At 37.2% G+C, this 27,349-nt stretch overlaps 2 protein-coding genes across 4 annotated transcripts in view; one reads left to right on the top strand and one right to left on the bottom strand.

Moving 5' to 3' along the window:
- Positions 1-2,812: 2,812 nt before the first annotated feature.
- Positions 2,813-20,458, top strand: hyi (hydroxypyruvate isomerase). The gene is made up of 8 exons (XM_062038654.1): positions 2,813-3,104; positions 3,176-3,287; positions 8,583-8,697; positions 8,761-8,839; positions 8,916-8,965; positions 9,035-9,104; positions 20,039-20,173; positions 20,244-20,458. Exons 1-8 carry the CDS (start codon positions 2,906-2,908, stop codon positions 20,297-20,299), a joined length of 816 nt encoding a protein of 271 aa, XP_061894638.1. The 5' UTR covers positions 2,813-2,905; the 3' UTR covers positions 20,300-20,458.
- Positions 20,459-20,503: 45 nt separating this feature from the next.
- LOC133644275 (KICSTOR complex protein SZT2-like) overlaps positions 20,504-27,349 on the bottom strand; it is a 194,016-nt gene continuing 187,170 nt past the window's right edge. For all 3 annotated transcript variants that reach the window (XM_062038641.1, XM_062038643.1, XM_062038642.1), the window contains 4 exons: positions 25,040-25,544; positions 24,867-24,977; positions 24,736-24,804; positions 20,504-21,022 (listed from right to left, as the gene is read on the bottom strand). In XM_062038641.1, the coding sequence (XP_061894625.1) occupies positions 20,879-21,022; positions 24,736-24,804; positions 24,867-24,977; positions 25,040-25,544 (829 nt within the window). In that variant the 3' untranslated portion in view covers positions 20,504-20,878. The remainder of the gene's footprint in view (positions 21,023-24,735; positions 24,805-24,866; positions 24,978-25,039; positions 25,545-27,349) is intronic.

The following is a 27,349-nucleotide window of genomic DNA, read 5'->3' as shown; positions in this document are numbered from 1 at the left end:
TCTGTTTCAACCATTGACGTCACGCGCATACGTCATCATACATAGACGTTTTCAACCGGAAGTTTAGCGGGAAATTTAAAATGTCACTTTATAAGTTAACCCGGCCGTATTGGCATGTGTTATAATGTTAAGATTTCATCATTGATATATAAACTATCAGACTGCGTGGTCGCTAGTAGTGGCTTTCAGTAGGCCTTTAAGTACACGTAAACATAATGTCACCCGACTGGCAACTGGACTAAATAATTAAACTTTTATCATTTCTTTTTTTTATTGTTTTTGTTTAATAATTTTTATTGTATTAAAGTACTTATTTTAAAATTTGGGTTCACTTTTGTGGTTCAGTAAAAAAAATTAAAATTCCATTTTGATTTTTGAGGTTGTCTGTCATAACGTTTTTAGCATTTTATTAGACATTATTGTGAGTTTTTGTGTTCCTAAAAAAGGAAATATGTACAGCAGATTTTTACAGGTATATACATTCATTTATTTATACACACACCCGCCCCCAGGCACATTTTTCTCTCTCAATGTGGTCAAAATAGTTGCCCAGGTCTGGTCTAGTCCGAATATTGTATTATTGTAATACCACTGTGGGTATTAAAATACGACTTTTCTTTGCTCTGTAGCTACTTGTTGGAAGTTTGCATCAAAAATGTAAAAAAATCAGTTTTGTCTTTAGTAAGTGATCCATCCATCTATTTCGGGGTGGCGGGGGGTGCTGGAGCCTATCTCAGCTACAATCGGGCGGAAGGCAGGGTACACCCTGGACAAGTCACCACCTCATCACAGGGCCAACACAGACAGATAGACAACATTCACACTCACATTCAACGTGCCAGTCACTACATGCAGATGTCTTTGTTTTAAAGATGTGCTATTTGGATTTACACTGTATAAAAAAAAAAGTATACTATTGGCTAAGTTTTATATTCCTAAATGTAACTTTCTCACTACCCGACCTGTTTTTTTCTGCCTTTAAAAAAGATTTAGAACTCTACGTTAAAACACTTTCTACCTCTAACAACCAAAAAGCTGTGAGAACTATGATGCTGTGCTCCAAATTTAAATTATTTACTGAACTTGTGTGAGCCTATGGCTTTACACTTTGTTATACACACACACACACACACACACACACACACACACACACACACACACACACACACACACACACACACACACACACACACACACACACACACACACACACACACACACACACACACACACACACACAGACACACACACAACGCCGAATTGACTGCTACTGACGAGCCGTGGGGCCGCCATCTTGGACCGGTCGACCTCTGCACGTTTCTTTATTTGAATTTTTTTAATTTTATAAACCTTTTATTTATAAGTTGCAACATTTACAAACAATTGAGAAATAATAATCAAAATAAGTGCAAAAACAGTACAAAACAGTGGCAGGGGTTTGTAAACCCAATAAACTAAAATAGAATGCAAAATATATATCAATAAATCAACTAAGATAGAATGATATATATATATATATATATATATATATATATATATATATATATATATATATATATATATATATATATATATATATATATATATATATATATATATATATATAATTCTATTTTAGTTACTTTATTGAGTTTACAAACCCCTGGCGCTGTTTTGTACCGTTTTTTGTACTTATTTTGATTATTATTTCTCAATTGTTTGTAAATGTTGCAACTTATAAATAAAAGGTTTATAAAATTCAAAAAATTTAAATAAAAAAACGTGCAGATGTCGACCGGTTCAAGATGGCGGCCCCACGGCTCGTCAGTAGCAGTCAATACGGCGTCATATATATATTTATTTAGCATTCTATTTTAGTTTATATATATATATATATATATATATATATATATATATATACATACATACATACATACATACATACATACATACATACATACATACATACATACATACATACATACATACATACATACATATATATATATATATATATATATATATATATATATATATATATATATATATATATATATATATATATATATATATATATATGTGTGTGTGTAACCTATTTTTATGGGCTTGCCTCTTTGTGATGTTTAAGTTCCTGTTATAAGCTGTTATACAGTATATGCCTTGAGCTCTTATTTTGAAGGCGCCAAGAGTGGAAGTGGTCCAGTTTTACACGAGGACCACTTTATTTCCTTTCTTTACCATGAATTGATTAACGTGGACCCCGTCTTAAACAAGTTGAAAAAGTTATTGGGGTGTTACCATTTAGTGGTCAATTGTACGGAATATGTACTGTGCTGTGCAATGTACTAATAAAAGTCTCAATCAACAATTTCAAATCCTCCGCTCCACTACAACGTGTCACCACTTCCGCTCTTAGCGCCTTCAAAATAAGAGCTCAAGGCATATACTGTATAACAGCTTATAACAGGTAATATCAAAAAGACGCAAGCCCATAAAAATAGGTTACATATATATGATGTTTGATTGTTTGATTGAAACTTTTATTAGTAGATTGCACAGTACAGTACATATTCCGTACAATTCACCACTTAAATGATAACACCCCAGTAAGTTTTTCAACTTGGGTCCACGTAGTAATTCATGGTAATATGTGTGTATGTATTTGCTCAGAGCGACTTTTCCCACTTAAAACGTTCAAACGTGAAGCAATCAAACGTCGACTGTCCATATTTCCATCCATTACCTATCTAGACGTTATAAACATTACATTTTGTACGGAAATGAGCGGCCATGTTTGTTTACCTCTTTTCACTTCCTCTTTGCGACACCGTCACTTCCTCTTTGCGACACCTCCGCCCACTTGACGAGCTCAAAGTCCGTCGCGGTCCAACTTTTGGCTCGCTTGGTTTCTAGTTGCGCTGACGTCATGGCGCCGCTCAGGTTCTGCGCCAACCTCAGCTGGCTCTTCACGGAGCTGCCGGACGTCAGCCAGCGGATGTACGCGGCCGCCGCGGCCGGCTTTCAGGCGGTGGAGGCGGCCTGGCTCTACGACTCGGACCCGGAGGAGCTCCGGAGGGCGCGGGAGGCCACGGGCCTGCAGGTGGTTCTGATCAACACCCCGCCAGGTGAGCCGCAGCACCTTCCCTGATGGACCACGCCCCCTTCTTCTTCTTCATCACCACCAGGTGTGTTGCAGGTGACCTCAAAGCGGGGGATCTGGGTCTGGGGGCGGTACCCGGAAGAGAGGCAGAGTTCAAACAAGGCTTGGAGCAGAGCCTCAACTTTGCTAAAGCATTGGACTGCAAAAGGTCTAAAACACACACACACACACACACACACACACACACACACACACACACACACACACACACACACACACACACACACACACACACACACACACACACACACACATTCTTGTATTTGTTACGTTCTTGAGACCCCTGAAAAAATGCCTCCCTCTTTAGGACCAGCCTTTCTAGATATATAAAGATGTGTATTTACAACATTAATAATATATACATACTATGCACATATAAAAAACTTTGTTGTGAAAAATGAGTTGGAATTTCACAAGAAAAATGTATAATTTTGGCAGTGTTATAATAAAGTCGTCATTTTACTTGACGCAAGTCAAAATGTTACAAGAAAAACGGAACGTTTGTGCAATATTATGATAAAAGTTGGAATTTTACTCAATAACAGTCGCAATTTTACAAGAAAAGCTTAACATTTTGGCAATTTTATGAAAAGAGTCGTACTTTTACTCGACAAAAGTCACAATTTTATTAGAAAGCTTTACAATTTTGGCAATATTATAATAATCGGAAGTTTACTTTGCAAAATTATGACAAAAGTCATAATTTTACAAAATTTTTTAAAACTATTTTACAAGAACAAAAAAAAAAAAGGCAATATTGTGATAAAAGTCAGAATTTTATAGGACAAATGTAAATGATAAATGGGTTATACTTGTATAGCGCTTTTCTACCTTCAAGGTACTCAAAGCGCTTTGACACTATTTCCACATTCACCCATTCACACACACATTCACACACTAATGGCGGGAGCTGCCATGCAAGGCCCTAACCAGCAGCCATCAGGAGCAAGGGTGAAGTGTCTTGCTCAAGGACACAACGGACGTGGGGGACGGTGCGGCGCAGTTGGGAGAGTGGCCGTGCCAGCAACTTGAGTGTTCCTGGTTCAATCCCCACCTTCTACCAACCTCATCACGTACGTGTGTCCTTGAGCAAGACACTTCACCCTTGCTCCTGATGGGTGCTGGTTAGCGCCTTGCATGGCAGCTCCCGCCATCAGTGTGTGAATGTGTGTGTGAATGGGTGAATGAGGAAATAGTGTCAAAGCGCTTTGAGTACCTTGAAGGTAGAAAAGCACTATACAAGTATAACCCATTTACGTGACGAGGTTGGTAGAAGATGGGGATCGAACCAGGAACCCTCCGGTTGCTGGCACGGCCACTCTCCCAACTGCGCCGCACCGTCCCATGTCACCATTTTGCATTAAAAAGTCATAATTTGCATTTGTTTTTTACTGTAAATTAAAAAACATGCAATTTTACAGTAAAATTTTGGCACCTGAGCTGCCGTTTTGTTTGTTTTTTACCGCAAATCAACAAGTGTATATATTTGGGTGGATTACTGTAAATGCCAAAAAGACACCACAGTTTATTACAGTAAAAAAACAAAACTTTTTTTTTCATTTAGAGAAAAATGCTGTAAAAAGCACAGTAAATTTTACAATTTGACCATGAAATCTATTGCTACTTTTACTTTGCACACTTTGATGGATAATAAATCATTATTAGTATTTATTTCTATTTAAAAAATAGTTTGAATGTTAAATATATTTATGCATAATTAGACAATAATTAAGTTAACATAATTTGCGATTGTGTATCTCCCAAAATCAAACTAAAGAATACATTTAGTAAGAAAATGTACAGTACTTTATTGATACATGTTATTTCTAGGCTTTCCAGGGCCAAATAAAATGAATTGGCGGGCCACATCTGGCCCCCGGGCCTTGACTTTGACACACGTGCATTATTGTTACCACTCCACTTCTACTTAAAGAAAGCATAAGTCCTGTCCATAATATTTTTTGTACATACCATTGTTCTCTTTGACTCAGTTGACTTGATTAAACCTTTTCTAACATCCCACACTACAAAATAAAAGTATCATTAGTGCTGACATCGTATCGGATTAATATCGGCCAATACTCAAGGCTCCAGTATTGGTATTGTATAATAATAATAATAATAATGTCACCTATTAGTGTTTCTTAACCATTTTTGGGCCGCAAGCACCCCCTGGAGCGCAGGTGTCAAACTCAAGGCCCGGGGGCTAAATGTGGCCCGCCACTTCATTTTATGTGGCCCTGGAAAGCCTGGAAAAAATTAATTTTAATAAAATGTTGTTTTTTTTAAAAAAATTTTTACTAAATGCATTTGTTCTTTCAATTTTGGCAGAAAAAAAATGCATATTTTAAACTTTATAAATAATAATAATAGATTTTATTTGTAAAACGCACTTTACATTGAGTAAACAACCTCAAAGTGCTACAGTGTAGTAATGAAAATAAAAAGATAATAAAAAATAAAAACTAGAACAGCCAAATAGCTAGAACTAGTATGCATATATCTAAAAAAAAGAGGCTTTTTTTAAAAAAAGAAGAGTTTTTAAGCCTTTTTTAAAAGCATCCACAGTCTGTGGTACCCTCAGGTGGTCAGGGAGAGCGTTCCACAGACTGGGAGCGGCGGAGCAGAAAGCCCGGTCTCCCATTGTTCGTAGCTTTGTCCTCGGAGGTTAGCCTGTCCTACCATTTGCCTGAAGAAGACTAATTAAAGTCGAAACGTTGCCTGTTCACTTGGGTGGTAATTATCTTCATATTTATTTGTTTATTTCGTATTATCTGATCATGCCAATGATATTTTCATATACTGTGTTGCAAAACTGATTTTGTGAGATGAAAACAAATACCGTAATTTCCGGACTATAAGCCGCACCTGACTATAAGCCGCACCAGCTAAATTTAGGGGAACATACAGATTGCTCCATATATAAGCCGCACCCGACTATAAGCCGCAGGGTTTTGATGTGTAATTAGCGTAGTACATAGGGGTTCCTGCTACCACGGAGGGGATTGTCGGGACAGAGATGACTGTTTGGGAACGCAAAGCGTCCCATTTATTAACAATAAATCTTTCAATCATTCAATCAAACTTTCACATCTTTGACATGGCGAACAGCATTCGTGCAGAGTACAAATAATACAACGGTGCAAAGTAATACAAAGTGCTCGCCTGTACGTTATCAAAATAACCAGCCTACCGGTATATGAAAAGTCAGTCTTTAATCATTGTGTCATCGTCTTCCTCCTGCGTACTAAAACCACCGAAATCCTCTTCGTCGGTGTCGGAGAAGAACAGGCCGTAAATAAGCCGCACCCTTGTATAAGCCGCAGGGACCAGAACGAGGGGAAAAAGTAGCGGCTTATAGTCCGGAAATTACGGTAGTTAAATATCTGCTTGTCACCTTTATTTCGGATTTTAAAGCAAGTTATACATTTGGATTAATCATGATTAATCACAGGTTATTACCCGCATGCATAATGTCAATACATTTTCAAAAAGAGTCCCTCTGAAAGCAGCCATTACTGCCATGTGGCCCTCAATGAAAATGAGTTCGACACCCCTGGGGCCCGCCAAAAACATCAAGTTTCTCAGCTGTGGTCTGTACGGGCAATGCACTTTTCCACCACTTGTGGCAATATTGACAATATCAACAAAAAAAAAAAAAGAAGTCCGGAGCTAAAAGTCATAAGAAAAGTTTCCAAAGCGCAAAAATTATGACTAAGGTGGTGAAGCTGTATTTTCACTTCCTCATGAATTTTATTGACAGTTTAGTTAAAAAAAATCATACATTTTATCACAACATAATTGTATGTAAATAAAAAACTTATGCAGGATTATTATGCAGGATTTATATATATATACATATTTTGTATATTTATTTATAATTATATATATATTTAATTATTTTTATTATATTTATATATTATTTTATGTATATATAATATATTATATATATTTTATTTTTTTATATTATGCAGGATTGTTGACTTGTTTTTTGTAATCAGCCTGACCTAAGCCTGAGGTGTCAAATGCTTGCATATCATTAAAAAAACAAGTGTTTAAAAAATAAAAAGAAGTCCGGAGCTAAAGTCATAAGAAAAGTTTCCAAAGCGCAAAAATTATGACTAAGGTGGTGAAGCTGTATTTTCACTTCCTCTTGAATTTTATTGACAGTTTAGTTTAAAAAAAACATACATTTTATCACAACATAATTGTATGTAAATAAAAAAGTTATACAGGATTTTTGTTATATTTATATATATAATATATATATACATATTTTTTATATTTATTTATAATTATATATATATTTAATTATTTTTATTATATTTATATATTATTTTATGTATATATAATATATTATATATATTTTATTTTTTTATATTATGCAGGATTGTTGACTTGTTTTTTGTAATCAGCCTGACCTAAGCCTTAGGTGTCAAATGGTTACATATAATTAAAAAACAAGTGTTTAAAAAAAAAAAAGAAGTCCGGAGCTAAAGTCATAAGAAAAGTTTCCAAAGCGCAAAAATTATGACTAAGGTGGTGAAACTGTATTTTCACTTCCTCTTGAATTTTATTGACAGTTTAGTTAAAAAAAACCATACATTTTATCTCAACGTAATTGTATGTAAATAAAAAACTTATGCAGGATTTTATTATATTTATATATGTAATATATATACATATTTTTTATATTTATTTATAATTATATATATATTTAATTATTTTTATTATATTTATATATTATTTTATGTATATATAATATATTATATATATTTTATTTTTTTTATATTATGCAGGATTGTTGACTTGTTTTTTGTAATCAGCCTGACCTAAGCCTGAGGTGTCAAATGCTTACATATCATTAAAAAACAAGTGTTTAAAAAAAAAAAAAGAAGTCCGGAGCTAAAGTCATAAGAAAAGTTTCCAAAGCGCAAAAATTATGACTAAGGTGGTGAAACTGTATTTTCACTTCCTCTTGAATTTTATTGACAGTTTAGTTAAAAAAAAACATACATTTTATCACAACATAATTGTATGTAAATAAAAAAATTATACAGGATTTTTGTTATATTTATATATATAATATATATACATATTTTTTATATTTATTTATAATTATATATATATATTTTATTATATTTATATATTATTTTATGTATATATATTATATATATTATTATTTTTATTTTATTTTTTTATATTATGCAGGATTGTTGACTTGTTTTTTGTAATCAGCCTGACCTAAGCCTGAGGTGTCAAATGCTTACATATCATTAAAAAACAGGTGTTTAAAAAAAAAAAAAAAAAAGGCTAAGAATCGCTGACCGTTAATACAAAGTTCTATCTTTAAATATTTATAATTTCTGTTAGCATTTTTTTTTAGAGAACAACAATATCAAAATGGCCCTCGGTGGAGAAGCTCTGGAATGTTCTTTTTCAGGATCCACCTGATGGCCGGCAGGGTTCCCGCGGGAGCGCGGAGAAGCGACGTCGCCAAGGAGATGGAGGCCGTGTTCGTGCGGAACCTCGGCTACGCCGCCGAGCTCCTCGCCCAGGTGGCGCGCGTCGCCATAGCAACCGAGCGCTGACATTATGACGAGGTGTGACATTTGTTTCAGGACGGAATGGTGGGCTTGATCGAGCCCATCAACACCCGGCTGACCGACCCCGGCTATTTCCTGGACTCACCGCATCAAGGTAGGCGCGCCTTCCGCCGCCTGGTAGGGGGGTGGGGGGTTCTGCTAACGTGACGCCTTCCTCCCGTGTGCCGCAGCGGCCGCCATCCTGCAGCAGGTGGGGAAGGCCAATATCAAACTGCAAATGGTGAGTTCTTTGTTGTGTTGTTGTTGTTGTTGTTGTTGTGATGCGAGACCATGTCAACAACTCTGGCAGGATGTTTTCCACTGGCAAATCATGGATGGCAACCTGACACACAACATGAAGACGTACTTACCGCTGATCGGTGAGTCGCCGTCCACCAATAATGTGCCGTTGTTGAGTGTCGGGTCTGTCTGGAGAGTAACCCTGTAATACTCTGCCATATCAGTAGGGGGCAGCAGGTGGCTCATTCAATCAATGTTTACTTATATAGCCCTAAATCACGAGTGTCTCAAAGGGCTGCACAAGCCACAACCACATCCTGGGCTCAGATCCCACATCAGGGCAAGGAAAAACTCAACCCAATGGGATGACAATGAGAAACCTTGGAGGAGACCGCAGGTGTGCATAATAGTGTGAGAGTCCAGTCCATAGTGGATCTAACATAATAGTGTGAGAGTCCAGTCCATAGTGGATCTAACATAATAGTGTGAGAGTCCAGTCCATAGTGGATCTAACATAATAGTGAGAGTCCAGTCCATAGTGGATCTAACATAATAGTGTGAGAGTCCAGTCCATAGTGGATCTAACATAATAGTGTGAGAGTCCAGTCCATAGTGGATCTAACATAATAGTGAGAGTCCAGTCCATAGTGGATCTAACATAATAGTGAGAGTCCAGTCCATAGTGGATCTAACATAATAGTGTGAGAGTCCAGTCCATAGTGGATCTAACATAATAGTGTGAGAGTCCAGTCCATAGTGGATCTAACATAATAGTGTGAGAGTCCAGTCCATAGTGGAGCTAACATAATAGTGAGAGTCCAGTCCATAGTGGATCTAACATAATAGTGTGAGTCCAGTCCATAGTGGATCTAACATAATAGTGTGAGTCCAGTCCATAGTGGATCTAACATAATAGTGTGAGAGTCCAGTCCATAGTGGATCTAACATAATAGTGTGAGAGTCCAGTCCATAGTGGATCTAACATAATAGTGTGAGAGTCCAGTCCATAGTGGATCTAACATAATAGTGAGAGTCCAGTCCATAGTGGATCTAACATAATAGTGTGAGAGTCCAGTCCATAGTGGATCTAACATAGTAGTGAGAGTCCAGTCTATAGTGGATCTAACATAATAGTGATAGTTTATAGTGTGTTAATAATAATTGCTTTGTAGATGTCGGGAACGACGATGATGGTTTGCAGGTAAAAAGGTGTCTAATGCTTAAACCAAACATAAACAAAAGGTGAGTGCCCCTAAGAAAAGGCATTGAAGCTTAGGGAAGGCTATGCCGAACCAAACTAAAACTAAACTGGCTACAAAGTAAAGAAAAACAGAATGCTGGACGACAGCAAAGACTTACTGTGGAGCAAAGACAATGTACATCCGAACATGACATGACAATCAACAATGTCCCCACAAAGAAGGATAAAAACAACTGAAATATTCTTGATTGCTAAAACAAAGTAGATGCGGGGAATATCGCTCAAAGGAAGACATGAAACTGCTACAGGAAAATACCAAAAAAAGAGAAAAAGCCACCAAAATAGGAGCGCAAGACAAGAAGTAAAACACTACACACAGGAAAACAGCAAAAAAGTCCAAATAAGTCAGGGTGTGATGTGACAGGTGGTGACAGTACACCTACTTTGAGACAAGAGCTATAGTGAGGCATGCTTGGTTATGCTTTAAAGTCATATCCAACAATTGTGACTTTTTACTGTCAACTGAGTTTAGTTTTTTAATGATGTCTGCTGGTGGTGTGACTCCTACGCATTTTTTCAACGCAAAAAATGTGCCTTGGCTCAGAAAAGGTTGAAAAACACTGTCCTATACCAGGGGTCACCAACGCGGTGCCCGCGGGCACCAGGTAGCCCGTAAGGACCAGATGAGTAGCCCGCTGGCCTGTTCTAAAAATAGCTCAAATAGCAGCACTTACCAGTGAGCTGCCTCTATTTTTTAAATTGTATTTATTTACTAGCAAGCTGGTCTCGCTTTGCCCGACATTTTTAATTCTAAGAGAGACAAAACTCAAATAGAATTTGAAAATTCAAGAAAATATTTTAAAGACTTGGTCTTCACTTGTTTAAATAAATTAATTATTTTTTTTACTTTGCTTCTTATAACTTTCAGAAAGACAATTTTAGAGAAAAAATACAACCTTAAAAATGATTTTAGGATTTTTAAACACATATACCTTTTTACCTTTTAAATTCCTTCCTCTTCTTTCCTGACAATTTAAAGCAATGTTCAGGTAAATTTATTGTTTTTATTGTAAATAACAATAAATACATTTTAATTTAATTCTTCATTTTAGCTTCTGTTTTTTCGACGAAGAATATTTGTGAAATATTTCTTCAAATTTATTATGATTAAAATTAAAAAAAAATATTCTGGCAAATCTAGAAAATCAAATTTAAATCTTATTTCAAAGTCTTTTGAATTTCTTTTAAAATTTTTGTTCTGGAAAATCTAGAAGAAATAATGATTTGTCTTTGTTAGAAATATAGCTTGGTCCAATTTGTTATATATTTTTAAAAAAAAGGTGTAGATTGGATTTTAACCTATTTAAAATATGTCATCAAAATTCTAAAATTAATCTTAATCAGGAAAAATTACTAATGATGTTCAATAAATTCTTTTTTAAATTTTTTTTAAAAAGATTCGAATTAGCTATTTTTTCTCTTCTTTTTTTCAGTTGAATTTTGAATTTTAAAGAGTCGAAATTGAAGATAAACTATGTTTCAAAATTAATTGTCATTTTTTTTTCGTGTTTTCTCCTCTTTTAAACCGTTCAATTAAGTGTAAATATCATTAATTATTAATAATAACATAGAGTTAAAGGTAAATTGAGCAAATTGGCTATTTTTGGCAATTTATTTAAGTGTGTATCAAACTGGTAGCCCTTCGCATTAATCACTACCCAAGAAGTAGCTCTTGCTTTCAAAAAGGTTGGTGACCCCTGTCCTATACCATATCAAAATATCCCTTTCTCAGCTGTGGCGCCAATTCGCAGTTGCAATACACTTTTCCACCACTTGTGGCAGTAATGACGTTTTCAAACAGACAGAAGAAGTCTGCAGCTAAAGTCGTAGCGCAAATAAATAGGACTTAAGTCAGGGGTGGCCACGCTTTTTAGGGGATCTACCTCATTCATGTATATGTCATTTATATTGATTTATTTATGAAAGAGGTGTTAACAAGTGAAAGGTGTTTAATGATAATACAAGCATGTTTCTTCCATGAAGACAAGAATATAAGTTGGTATGATTGTGATGACTTGCATTGATTGGAATCAGACAGTAGTGATGATAACCTGGAGGAGAGAAAAAGTCCTCCTTTCTGTCCAATACCACATGAAAGTTTGTCTAGTTTCCATACTCCTTTTTATACACTTTACAAGAAATACATTGGCGGCAAACTCCGTAGCTCGCTAGCTTTATGAGACTCTTATTTTGTTAGCGCAGGCAGGATGAAGCAGCGCTTTTATTGTGGAGATAGGAACTTTAGAGTTTTGACGGCAGGTACGGCGCAAGAGTCTGTTGAAATAAAAAGTGTTTCTCGCCTTCCTGTCGGTCGTTTTTTCTTAATAATGATGTGGCAGCAGCCAGCGTCATCTCACTGGCGCCCTAGGCAAGATTTTAGGTGGCGCCCCCCCACAGGGCCGGCCCGTGGCATAGGCCGTATAGGCAAATGCTAAGGGCGCCGTCCATCAGGGGGCGCCACGCCAGTGCCACAAATGTTGGAGGGGGAAAAAAAAAAAAAAAAAGTTGGTACTATTTTTTATACATACATAAAATAATCCCACGTTAATTAAAATGCAAAGTAAAGCCTATTTAATAGAAATATTATTTGTTACAACATTACGCCCCCCCCCCCCCCCTCCCCCGGCACGGTGCGCCCCCTCCCTTCCCGTATCATGACTCTTTTTGGACGTCACCACATAAAAAAAATCAACACAAGATGTCAAAACGGCCAAAACTGTCAGGTGCCCAGGGGAGAAAAGAAGAGGAGAAACGAGAAAAAGACAGGAGGTAGCAGGCAGGTAACGTTAGCCTACATGAAATTATTTGTCTGTTACAGAATGTGATAGTAACCTGGCTTTTTAGCATTAAGCTAATGTTACATGATTCGGCAATTGCTAATCAATAAATAGCTAGTTCTGTTTTAACGTCGGGTTAATATTGTGGAGGGGGCTAAATTGTTATGGAAAATAATAATGTAACGTTAGGTAATTACAGTACTCCCTGGTGTACAGTCATTTGTAAGTCATTCTAGTTAATGCAATATTAAAAAGCACAAATAGAGAACTCTGTAGGATCCCCTTTTTTTGTAATATAGTTGTTAAAGTCATACTGGTTTGATATCTTGTTTTGTGCAGTGCCTTATTTATATTGTACTTTTAATTTATTTTATGCAACTTGTTGACACGTTTTATTTTGTGTTTATATTTATATTTATATTTGTATTTCATATATTCATTTTTTGTATTCATTTATCCATATTTTTTTTGATCTTGTTAACTATTCTGATTGTTAATTTGCTTTCTTTAAGTAAAAAAAAAAAGGTCAAAGACAAAGCTATTCGCTTTCTTGTGAGTATATACACTTCACTGCCGATGTGGCGGGGGCGCCACCTAAAATCTTGCCTAGGGCGGGGCTTGCCCCGCCACTTCGGCAGGGAAGTGTATATACTCACAAGAAACCGAATATCTTTGTGTTTGACCTTTTTTTTTTTTTACTTAAAGAAAGCAAATAAACAATCAGAATAGTTAACAAGATCAAAAAAAATATGGATAAATAAATGAATACAAAAAAGAAAAAATGAATACCGGTATATGAAATACAATATTTTTTACATACATAAACACAAAATAAAACGTGTCAACAAGTTGCATAAAATAAATTAAAAGTACAATATAAATAAGGCACTGCACAAAACAAGATATCAAACCAGTATGACTTTAACAACTATATTACAAAAAAAGGGGATCCTACAGAGTTCTCTATTTGTGCTTTTTAATATTGCATTAACTAGAATGACTTACAAATGACTGTACACCAGGGAGTACTGTAATTACATTATTATTTTCCGTAACAATTTAGCCCCCTCCACAATATTAACCCGACGTTAAAACAGAACTAGCTATTTATTGATTAGCAATTGCCGAATCATGTAACATTAGCTTAATGCTAAAAAGCCAGGTTACTACCACATTCTGTAACAGACAAATAATTTCATGTAGGCTAACGTTACCTACCTGCTACCTCCTGTCTTTTTCTCGTTTCTCCTCTTCTTTTCTCTTTTTTCTTCCCCGGGCACCTGACAGTTTTGGCCGTTTTGACATCTTGTGTTGATTTTTTGATGTGGTAAGAGTCATGATACGGGAAGGGAGGGGGCGCACCGTGCGGGGGGCGTAATGTTGTAACAAATAATATTTCTATTAAATAGGCTTTACTTTGCATTTTAATTAACGTGGGATTATTTTTTTATATTTAGAAATAATAGTACCAACTTTTTTTTCTCCAACATTTGTGGCACTGGCGTGGCGCCCCCTGATGGACGGCGCCCTTAGCATTTGCCTATACGGCCTATGCCACGGGCCGGCCCTGCACAAGACCCTCGGGTGACATGAATGTCAGTCAAGTGACCAAAGTCACGTCTTAGTGAAGATTGATGATCCATCATTTTTAGGTCCATTTTTCCAATGCCAATACAGACTGACACACCCTCCACCTTCCACCGCTAACTCACCATCCAGGTAATGGCCACCCCGGACTAAAGTGGTGAAGTAGTATTTTCATTTGCACGGAACCTTCTTTGACAGTTTATTTAAAAAAATACTATTTATTAGGGATAAATGTGTTAAAATATAATATCGGAAATTATCGGTATCGGTTTTTTTATTATCAGTATCGTTTTTTGTTTTTTTTTAAATTAAATCAACATAAAAAACACAAGATACACTTACAATTAATGCACCAACCCAAAAAACCTCCCTCCTCATTCACACAAAAGGGTTGTTTCTTTCTGTTATTAATATTCTGCTTCCTACATTATATATCAATATATATCAATACAGTCTGCAAGGGATACAGTCCGTAAGCACACATGATTGTGCGTGCTGCTGCTCCACTAATAGTACTAACCTTTAACACTTAATGTTACTCATTTTCATTAATTACTAGTTTCTATGTAACTGTTTTTATATTGTTTTACTTTCTTTTTTATTCAAGAAAATGTTTTTAATTTATTTATCTTATTTTATAATTTTTTTTTTAAAAGTACCTTATCTTCACCATACCTGGTTGTCCAAATTAGACATAATAATGTGTTAATTCCACGACTGTATATATCGGTTGATATCGGTATCGGTAATTAAAGAGTTGGACAATATCGGATATCGGCAAAAAGCCATTATCGGACATCCCTACTATTTATTAGAGATGTCTGATAATGGCTTTTTTGCCGATATTGTCCAACTCTTAATTACCGATTCCGATATCAAGCGATACCGATACATACAGTGGTGGAATTAAGACATTATTATGCCTAATTTTGTTGTGATGCCCCGCTGGATGAATTAAACAATGTAACAAGGATTTTCAAAATAAATGAACTCAAGTTATGTAAAAAAAAATGCCAACATGGCACTGCCATATTTATTATTGAAGTCACAAAGTGCTTTTTTTTTTTTTAACATGCCTCAAAACAGCAGCTTGGAATTTGGGACATGCTCTCCCTGAGAGAGCATGAGGAGGTTGAGGTGGGGGAGGAGTTTGTTTTACGCTCTTTTTTGTCAAAGAAATCGTAGTTTTTTTTCATGGCAAACACACAAAATATGCAAAATATTTCCAAGTGTTATTTTTGATGTGAAGTAATCGGAGCCTTTAATAGGTCAATAATTAACTTTGGACAGCGGCTGGTTTAAAGTATAAAACATTATTTGTGACATTTGTACTGAAAATGTAACTTTGTTGTACTTTTTAAATGCGAGGAGCTGCGGGTCTTGGTAACATAGTGGGGAAGTCTTACTTCAATGTTAGACAAGAACTTCCGCACTGAAGCGCTCGGAGAAATAAACTAAGGGTGTGACTATTTGGCTGCCTAACCATATCTGGGGTGACGATATGATTCTCCATTCTGGCAATGTACTATTTATAATAATAATAATGGATTAGATTTATATAGCGCTTTTCTAGACACTCAAATCGCTTCACAGAGAAGTGAGAACCCATCATTCATTTTTACAACTCATTCATTCATCATTCATTCTCCGGTGTGAGCGGCACCGGGGGCAAGGGTGAAGTGTCCTGCCCAAGGACACAACGGCAGCGATTTTTTTTTTTTTTGGATGGTTATTTGGTAAAATAATTATATTAAAACAGGTTAGATCACATGTGTCAGAGTCAAGGCCCGGGGGCCAGATGTGGCCCCGCCTCTTCATTTTATTTGGCCCCGGAAATAATATGTATCAATAAAGTAATGTAACTTTTCTTACTAAATGTATTCTTTCTTTCTATTTGGGGAGAAAAACAATATAAGTACTCCATGTAATCACAAATGATGTTAACTTAAATATTGTCTAATTATTATATTATCTAACATTCAAACTAGGGATGTCCGATAATGGCTTTTTGCCGATATTGTCCAACTCTTTAATTACCGATACCGATATATGCAGTCGTGGAATGAACACATTATTATGCCTAATTTGGACAACCAGGTATGGTGAAGATAAGGTACTTTTTAAAAATAATAATAAAATAAGATAACTAAATTAAAAACATTTTCTTGAATAAAAAAAAGTACAACAATATAAAAACAGTTACATAGAAACTAGTAATGAATGAAAATGAGTAAAATGAAGTGTTAAAGGTTAGTACTATTAGTGGAGCAGCAGCACGCACAATCATGTGTGCTTACGGACTGTATCCCTTGCAGACTGTATTGATATATATTGATATATAATGTAGGAACCAGAATATTGATAACAGAAAGAAATGGGGGGAGGGAGGTTTTTTGGGTTGGTGCACTAATTGTAAGTGTATCTTGCGTTTTTTATGTGGATTTAATTTTAAAAAAAAATTAAAAAAAACCCGATACAGATAATAAAAAAAACGATACCGATAAATGCGTTAAAATGTAATATCGGAAATTATCGGCCGATAATTGTAAGTGTATCTTGTGTTTTTTATGTGGATTTAATTAAAAAAACAACAACAAAAACGATACAGATAATAAAAAAACCGATACCGATAATTTCCGATATTACATTTTAACGCATTTATCGGCCGATAATTGTAAGTGTATCTTGTGTTTTTTATGTGGATTTAATTTAAAAAAAACGATACAGATAATAAAAAAAGACGATTTCCGATATTACATTTTAACGCATTTATCGGCCGATAATATCGGCAGGCCCTAATTCAAACCATTTTTTAAATAGAAATAAATACTACTAATAATGATTTATTGTGCAATGTAAAAGTAGCAATAGATTTCATGGTCAAATTGTGAAATTTACTGTCGTTTTTACAGCAATTTTCTCTTAATTTTACTGTAATAAACTGTGGTGTCGTTTTGGTATTTACAGTAATACACCCAAAAATATACACTTGTTGATTTGCGGTAAAAATAAACAAACTGGCAGCTCAGGTGCCAACATTTTTTATTCACAGTAAAAAAAACTAATGTAAATTTTACAGTAAAATTCTGGCAACTGAGCTGCTTTTTTTTTTTTTACCATAAAAACAGCAGTACGGTTGTTCCATTTACAGTAATATACAGTACATTATATAATAATTTACAGTAATATACACTAAATTATATAATAAATTACAGTAATATACACTACATTATATAATACAGTAATATACACTACATTATATAATATATGACAGTAATATACACTACATTATATAATAATTTACAGTAATATACACTAAATTATATAATAAATTAGAGTAATATACACAAAAATTATATAATAAATTACAGTAATATACATTACAGTAATATACACTAAATTATATAATAAATTACAGTAATATACACTACATTATATAATAAATGACAGTAATATACACTACATTATATAATACAGTAATATACACTACATTATATAATAAATTACAGTAATATACACTAAAATTATATAATAAATTACAGTAATATACACTACATTATATAATAAATGACAGTAATATATACTACATTATATAATAAATTACAGTAAAATACACTACATTATATAATAAATTACAGTAATATATACTACATTATATAATAAATTACAGTAATATACTCTAAAATTATATAATAAATTACAGTAATATACACTACATTATATAATAAATTACAGTAATATACACTACATTAATTTAATAAATTACAGTAAAATACACTACATTATATAATAAATTACAGTAATATACACTAAAATTATATAATAAATTACAGCAATATACACATTATATAATAAATTACAGTAATATACAGTAATATACACTACATTAATTTAATAAATTACAGTAAAATACACTACATTATATAATAAATTACAGTAATATACACTAAAATTATATAATAAATTACAGTAAAATGTACTACATTATATAATAAATTACAGTAACATACACTAAAATTATATAATAAATTACAGTAATATACACTACATTATATAATAAATTACAGTAATACACTACATTAATTTAATAAATTACAGTAAAATACACTACATTATATAATAAATTACAGTAATATACACTAAAATTATATAATAAATTACAGTAATATACACTACATTATATAATAAATTACAGTAATATACACTACATTATGTAATACAGTAATATACACTACATTATATAATAAATGACAGTAATATACACTACATTATATAATACAGTAATATACACTACATTATATAATAAATGACAGTAATATACACTACATTATAAAATAATTTACAGTAATATACACTACATTATATAATACATTACAGTAATATACACTAAATTATATAATAAATTACAGTAGGATACACTACATTAGATAATAAATGACAGTAATATACACTAAAATTATATAATAAATTACAGTAATATACACTACATTATATAATAAATTACAGTAAGGTACACTACATTATATAATAAATTACAGTAATATACACAAAAATTATATAATAAATTACAGTAATATACACTACATTGTATAATAAATTACAGTAAAATACACTACATTATATAATAAATTACAGTAATATACACTAAAATTATATAATAAATTACAGCAATATACACTACATTATATAATAAATTACAGTAATATACACATTATATAATACAGTAATATAAACTACATTATATAATAAATGACAGTAATATACACTACATTATATAATAATTTACAGTAATATACACTACATTATATAATACAGTAATATACACTACATTATATAATAATTTACAGTAATATACACTACATTATATAATAATTTACAGTAATATACACTACATTATATAATACAGTAATATACACTACATTATATAATAATTTACAGTAATATACACTACATTATATAATACAGTAATATAGACTACATTATATAATAAATGACAGTAATATACACTACATTATATAATACAGTAATATACACTACATTATATAATAATTCACAGTAATATACACTACATTTTGTGGTGAAATTATTGCAACTTACTATATTTTTTTTTACATTTTAGTTTTTAGAAAATCCGCTATAAAAAAGGTGTAATAATAGTATTGACTGTTAGGAGCGGCCCTCTGGGGCCAAACATAACTGCCATGTGGCCCTCAGTGAAAATGACTTAGAGGGTACAAAAGCTCCTTGTGGTTGCATGGAGATGGCCTAAAAAAATGTTTTGCAGCCCTTTGAGACACTTGTGATTAAGGGCTATATAAATAAACTTTGATGGGTTGATTAATTCTTTTAAAAAAAAGTAGATTTTTGAAAATTGTGGGTGGATGTAGAATAAGGATGAATAACAATCTGCTGCTAAAGGGTGGACTAGAACTTTGCTGGTGTCTCTCAGGTCACGTTCAGGTGGCCCAGGTTCCGGGCAGGAACGAGCCGGACAGCGCCGGAGAGCTGAACTACGACTACATCTTCACCACGCTGGAGGAGCTGGGCTACCGGGGCTACGTGGGCTGCGAGTACAAACCCCGAGGTCAGGCCAGGACACCACGGACCTCCTCCGGTGGCCGTGGTGTCATGTGACGTGACATGTGTCCTCCTAGGAAGCACTCAGGAGGGTCTGGCCTGGCTGCAGGACTACTGGAGAGCCAGGAAGTGACGGGAGGGTCTGGCCTGGCTGCAGGACTACTGGAGCTGCAGGACTACTGGAGCGCCAGGACGTGACGAGGGTCTGGCCCCGGCTGCAGGACTACTGGAGCTGCAGGACTACTGGAGCTGCAGGACTACTGGAGCGCCAGGAACAGTTCTGAGGAATAAAACAACAAAGGCCAACTGGGGTTCTTTGTGTAAGGAACCAAAAAAGTTGTGTTTGTGTGATTTATTGTGGGATCGCACCGTGGTCACATGATCCCGCTCCAGTGTTGGACACCCTAAGAAAAAAAAAGGTCAAACCAAAAAAAGGCACTTCAGGTCACGTGATGCGTGGGAAGTCCGAGGGCCCGCACCGTCGGTAAAGTGCTGCGTTTCATCACCAGAGTCTTGTCTCTCCAGAGCGTGGGAACCGAAGACCGAGTCCAAAGTCTTTTTACACCTCATCCAGTCACTCGGCTTTTTGGGCGAGAGTCCAAAACAAGTCAGCTGCACCTTGTCAGACCCACAGGACAGCGAGCCAACGATTGAAATGTTCCAGGAGTCGGCCGTGTAGATCTTGAATAAAAACACTTCAGAGGGCAGTCCGTCACAAGAGTCCGGTCCAGAGGTTGTAGCAGGCCGTGTTGATGACCGACTCCAGGTGGTGGTACATGGACACCAGCAGGGCCGGCGGGCTGCTGCCGTCCTGCGGCTGAGGGGGCAGAGCTTCTCGTAGCACCACCTTCAAGCTCTGGAAGGACAGTTTGCAGGTTTACAACCCTTGGAGGCCACTGGTCAGAGTCTCATACTACATAGGACAGCTCGGGTTTGAGAGGATGGTGCTGGATCCAGTGTAATTACCTTTTAAGGTGGGAACATGCCCACAAATCACACATGTGCACCACCCTCTCACGCTAGTGTATTTACCTTTTAAGGTGGGGACATACCCCAACATCAAATGTGTGTTCACCATCCTCTCAGACTAGTGTATTTACCTTTTAAGGTGGGGACACACCCCAACATTATTGTGCTTGCACCATCCTCTCAGACTAGTGTATTTACCTTTTAAGATGGGGAAATACCCCAACATCAAATGTGTGTTCACCATCCTCTCAGACTAGTGTATTTACCTTTTAAGGTGGGGACATACCCCAACATCAAATGTGTGTTCACCATCCTCTCAGACTAGTGTATTTACCTTTTAAGGTGGGGACACACCCCAACATTATTGTGCTTGCACCATCCTCTCAGACTAGTGTATTTACCTGTTAAGATGGGGACATACCCCAACATCAAATGTGTGTTCACCATCCTCTCAGACTAGTGTATTTACCTTTTAAGATGGGGACATACCCCAACATCAAATGTGTGTTCACCATCCTCTCAGACTAGTGTATTTACCTTTTAAGGTGGGGACATACCCCAACATCAAATGTGTGTTCACCATCCTCTCAGACTAGTGTATTTACCTTTTAAGGTGGGGACATACCCCAACATCAAATGTGTGTTCACCATCCTCACAGACTAGTGTATGTACCTTTTAAGGTGGGGACATACCCCAACATCAAATGTGTGTGCACCATCCTCTCAGTCTAGTGTATTTACCTTTTAAGGTGGGAACATACCCCAACATCAAATGTGTGTGCACCATCATCTCAGACTAGTGTATTTACCTTTTAAGGTGGGGACATACCCCAACATTATTGTGCTTGCACCATACTCTCAGACTAGTGTATTTATCTTCAAATGTGTGGACCCACTCCAACATCACATGTGTGCACCATCCTCTCAGACTAGTGTATTTACCTTTTAAGGTGGGGACATGCACCATACTCTCAGACTAGTGTATTTACCTTTTAAGGTGGGGACACACCCCAACATTATTGTGCTTGCACCACACTCAGACTAGTGTATCTTCAAAGGTGTGGACATACCCCAACATCACATGTGTGCACCATCCTCTCAGTCTAGTATATTTACATTTTAAGGTGGGGACTTACCCCAACATCAAATGTGTGTTCACCATACTCTCAGGCTAGTGTATTTAACTTTTAAGGTGGGAACAAACCCCAACATCAAATGTGTGTTCACCATACTCTCAGACTAGGGTATTTACCTTTTAAGATGGGGACATACCCCAACATCATATGTGTGCACCATCCTCTCAGACTAGTGTATTTACCTTTTTCAGGTGGGGACATACCCCAACATCAAATGTGTGTTCACCATACTCTCAGACTAGGGTATTTACCTTTTAAGGTGGGGACAAACCCCAACATCAAATGTGTGTTCACTATACTCTCAGTCTAGTGTATTTACCTTTTAAGGTGGGGACAAACCCCCACACCAAATGTGTGTTCACCATACTCTCAGTCTAGTATATTTACCATTTAAGGTGGGGACATATCCCAATATCATATGTGTGCACCATCCTCTCAGGCTAGTGTATTTACCTTTTAAGGTGGGAACATGCCCACAAATCACATGTGTGCACCATCCTCTCAGGCTAGTGTATTTACCTTTTAAGGTGGGGACATGCACCATACTCTCAGACTAGTGTATTTACCTTTTAAGGTGGGGACACACCCCAACATTATTGTGCTTGCACCACACTCAGACTAGTGTATCTTCAAAGGTGTGGACATACCCCAACATCACATGTGTGCACCATCCTCTCAGTCTAGTATATTTACATTTTAAGGTGGGGACTTACCCCAACATCAAATGTGTGTTCACCATACTCTCAGGCTAGTGTATTTACCTTTTAAGGTGGGAACATGCCCTCAAATCACATGTGTGCACCATCCTCTCAGGCTAGTGTATTTACCTTTTAAGGTGGGGACAAACCCCAACATCAAATGTGTGTTCACCATACTCTCAGACTAGGGTATTTACCTTTTAAGATGGGGACATACCCCAACATCATATGTGTGCACCATCCTCTCAGACTAGTGTATTTACCTTTTTCAGGTGGGGACATACCCCAACATCAAATGTGTGTTCACCATACTCTCAGACTAGGGTATTTACCTTTTAAGGTGGGGACAAACCCCAACATCAAATGTGTGTTCACTATACTCTCAGTCTAGTGTATTTACCTTTTAAGGTGGGGACAAACCCCCACACCAAATGTGTGTTCACCATACTCTCAGTCTAGTATATTTACCATTTAAGGTGGGGACATATCCCAATATCATATGTGTGCACCATCCTCTCAGGCTAGTGTATTTACCTTTTAAGGTGGGAACATGCCCACAAATCACATGTGTGCACCATCCTCTCAGGCTAGTGTATTTACCTTTTAAGGTGGGGACAAACCCCAACATCAAATGTGTGTTCACCATACTCTCAGTCTTGTATATTTACCTTTTCAGGTGGGGACATACATACCCCAACATCATGTGTGTTCACCATCCTCTCAGACTAGTGTATTTTCCTTTTTAAGGTGGGGACATACCCCAATATCAAATGTGTGTTCACCATACTCTCAGACTAGGGTATTTACCTTTTAAGGTGGGGACACACCCCAACATTATTGTGCTTGCACCACACTCTCAGACTAGTGTATTTATCTTCAAATGTGTGGACGTACTCCAACATCACATGTGTGCACCATCCTCTCAGTCTAGTGTATTTACCTTTTAAGGTGGGGACATACCCCAACATCATATGTGTGCACCATCCTCTCAGACTAGTGTATTTACCTTTTTTCAGGTGGGGACATACCCCAAAATCAAATGTGTGCGCACCATCCTTTCAGTCTAGTGTATTTACCTTTTAAGGTGGGGACATACCCCAACATCAAATGTGTGTTCACCATACTCTCAGACTAGGGTATTTACCTTTTAAGGTGGGGACAAACCCCAACATCAAATGTGTGTTCACCATACTCTCAGTCTAGTATATTCACCATTTAAGGTGGGGACATATCCCAATATCATATGTGTGCACCATCCTCTCAGGCCAGTGTATTTACCTTTTAAGGTGGGAACATGCCCACAAATCACATGTGTGCACCATCCTCTCAGGCCAGTGTATTTACCTTTTAAGGTGGGGACAAACCCCAACATCAAATGTGTGTTCACCATACTCTCAGTCTAGTATATTTACCTTTTCAGGTGGGGACATACCCCAACATCATGTGTGTTCACCATCCTCTCAGACTAGTGTATTTTCCTTTTTAAGGTGGGGACATACCCCAATATCAAATGTGTGTTCACCATCCTCTCAGTCTAGTGTATTTATCTTTTAACGGTGGGGACATACCCCAACATCACATGTTGGGTATCCTGTCTCCATCCTCTCAGACGAGAGCTATCCTAGCTAGTCTGCGAGCATGAACGGATGAGAGCCTGAAACGTCAACAAAGACGGTCCAGTTTTCATGGACTCACTGCCCTGGGACTACACTGACCCGGATGAATGAGAAGACGGTGAAAAGTACAGACAACATAAGTCCACTCACAGTTTTTCCAGCTTGGGAGTCCAGAAAGACCAGAACGAAGCAGTCGGTGAACTTCTGGTTGAGAACAGCCTGGAACAGAGTCATACCACCTTAGTGTGTTCAAGATGGATGTTTGAAAGGAGGATCCTCACCAGATACTGGACTCCGCTGTCGTCAAAATGTCTGCAGCTTTGAGGGAATCGGCTGAGCAGAACCTTGATGAGACTTTGGTACCAGGTGGGACTCATGTTGAGGAAACAGTCCTGCAGTGAAAGTGGGGTTAGGACTGTCACCATCCTTGCAGGAGGACAAGAGTGGCTCTCACCAGCTGGGGGTCGATCTCCCCCACCGAGCGGCTCTGGACGGATTCCAGAAGCTCCTCCAGCTCGCTGAAGGTCAGCTTGGTCAGCTTGAGCTTGTCCAGCGCCAGGTGCTCGCCGTGGAAGAGCCTCCTCCACAGGTTGTCCCTGCGGCAGTGACCCATGGCCTCCTCCACGCTGGCCTGGATCTGCCGGCGGGCCACCGCCACCTCGTTGTTGAGCAGGGGGAACAGCGGCGAGGGGTACAGCAGCCCCTGAGGCTCGGCGGACACGCCCACCAGCGGGTAAAACTCGTTGCCGTCGCTGGGCGTGGAGGTGGCCGCCGCCGCCTCGTCCTCCCAGAGGTCCTGCTCGCCACCGAGGCAGGCGTCCGCCCGGTCCGTGGGTAGGCGGCCGCCCGCATCGCCCGGTTCACGGTGGATCTGAGGGAGCTTCTTGAAGCGCCTCATGTCAGCTGTGAGTCGGGGAAAGAGCTCTCTCTGGCTGGTCATGATCACGTAGAAGCGCAACCTGCACACAAACAAAACCGGGAACGGTAAGAGGGCGCTAACTTTAGAATTACAACCTTCCTGCTCTGCGAACAGGTTTGTTGTCGTAGCTGCTGACAGAAGCACATTGCATATCCATCCATCCATCCATTTTCTACCGCTTGTCCCTTTTTTGGGGTCGCGGGAGCCTATCTCGGCTGCATTCGGGCGGAAGGCGGGGTACACCCTGGACAAGTGGCCACCTCATCACAGGGCCAACACAGACAGACAACATTCACACACTAGGGACCATTTAGTGTTGCCAATCAACCTATCCCCAGGTGCATGTCTTTGGAGGTGGGAGGGGCCTATCCCCAGGTGCATGTCTTTGGAGGTGGGAGGAAGCCGGAGTACCCGGAGGGAACCCACACAGTCACGGGGAGAACTTAAACCTGTTCGCGGGCGGGCCGTACGTTGGATTTAGAACGATACGATCCGAATCGATTGAGTTGAAATCAATTAAGTAACTAAAAAAAAACAGTGTGTGACTGGGAAATAAGTAGTGGTTTCCGGTTATTTCTCATACAGAACAAATAACAACAAATGTAGAAACACACATTTTTACAATGGAGTTTAGGGTGCGCATCATGCATTCAACAAACGGGTCGGATTAAACCTGTTCGCGGGCGGGCCGTACGTTGGATTTAGAACGATACGATCCAAATCGATTGAGTTGAAATCAATTAAGTAACTAAAAAAAAACAGTGTGTGACTGGGAAATAAGTAGTGGTTTCCGGTTATTTCTCATACAGAACAAACAAGAAATGTAGAAACACACATTTTTACAATGGAGTTTAGGGTGCGCATCATGCATTCAACAAACGGGTCGGATTAAACCTGTTCGCGGGCGGGCCGTACGTTGGATTTAGAACGTGGCTTGTACAGCTCTTTGAGACACTTGTGATTTAGGGCTATATAAATAAACATTGATTGATTGATACGATCCGAATCGATTCAATAACTAAAAAATGTACAAATTAGAAAATGTACAAATCACAAATAATAATAATAGACATTGTCTCAGTGTATTTACAAACCGATGCCACGGGTCGGATTGAACCTGTTCGCGGGCAGGGCCGTATGTTGGATTTAGAACGATACGATTGAGTTGAAATCGATTCAGTAACTAAAAAAAACCTGTGTGACTGGGAAATAAGTAGTGGTTTCCAGTTATTTCTCATACAGAACAAACAAGAAATGTAGAAACACACATTTTTACAATGGAGTTTAGGGTGCGCATCATGCATTTAACAAACGGGTGGATTAAACCTATTCGCGGGCGGGCCGTACGTTGGATTTAGAACGATACGATCCGAATCGATTCAGTAACTAAAAAATGTACAAATTAGAAAATGTACAAATCACAAATAATAATAATAGACATTGTCTCAGTGTATTTACAAACTGATGCCACGGGTCGGATTAAACCTGCAGGGCCGTATGTTGGATTTAGAACGATACGATTGAGTTGAAATCGATTCAGTAACTAAAAAAAAACAGTGTGTGACTGGGAAATAAGTAGTGGTTTCCGGTTATTTCTCATACAGAACAAACAAGAAATGTAGAAACACACATTTTTACAATGGAGTTTAGGGTGCGCATCATGCATTCAACAAACGGGTCGGATTAAACCTGTTCGCGGGCGGGCCGTATGTTGGATTTAGAACGATACGATCCAAATCGATTGAGTTGAAATCGATTCAGTAACTAAAAAAACCAGTGTGTGACTGGGAAATAAGTAGTGGTTTCCGGTTGTTTCTCATACAGAACAAACACAACAAATGTAGA

The sequence above is a fragment of the Entelurus aequoreus genome, linkage group LG27 (assembly GCF_033978785.1).
Source record: "Entelurus aequoreus isolate RoL-2023_Sb linkage group LG27, RoL_Eaeq_v1.1, whole genome shotgun sequence".
NCBI lineage: Eukaryota > Metazoa > Chordata > Actinopteri > Syngnathiformes > Syngnathidae > Entelurus > Entelurus aequoreus.
The sequence above is the reverse complement of the archived record's forward strand: the minus strand, read 5'-3'. Positions and strand labels throughout refer to the sequence as shown.

Excerpts from the sequence above, each read along its gene's own strand:
- hyi (XM_062038654.1), top strand. The coding sequence starts at position 2,906 with ATGGCGCCGCTCAGGTTCTGCGCCAACCTCAGCTGGCTCTTCACGGAG. Across the intron at positions 3,288-8,582 it reads AAAGCATTGGACTGCAAAAG|GATCCACCTGATGGCCGGCA; the intron begins GTCTAAAACACA and ends GTTCTTTTTCAG. Across the intron at positions 9,105-20,038 it reads GACGTACTTACCGCTGATCG|GTCACGTTCAGGTGGCCCAG; the intron begins GTGAGTCGCCGT and ends GGTGTCTCTCAG.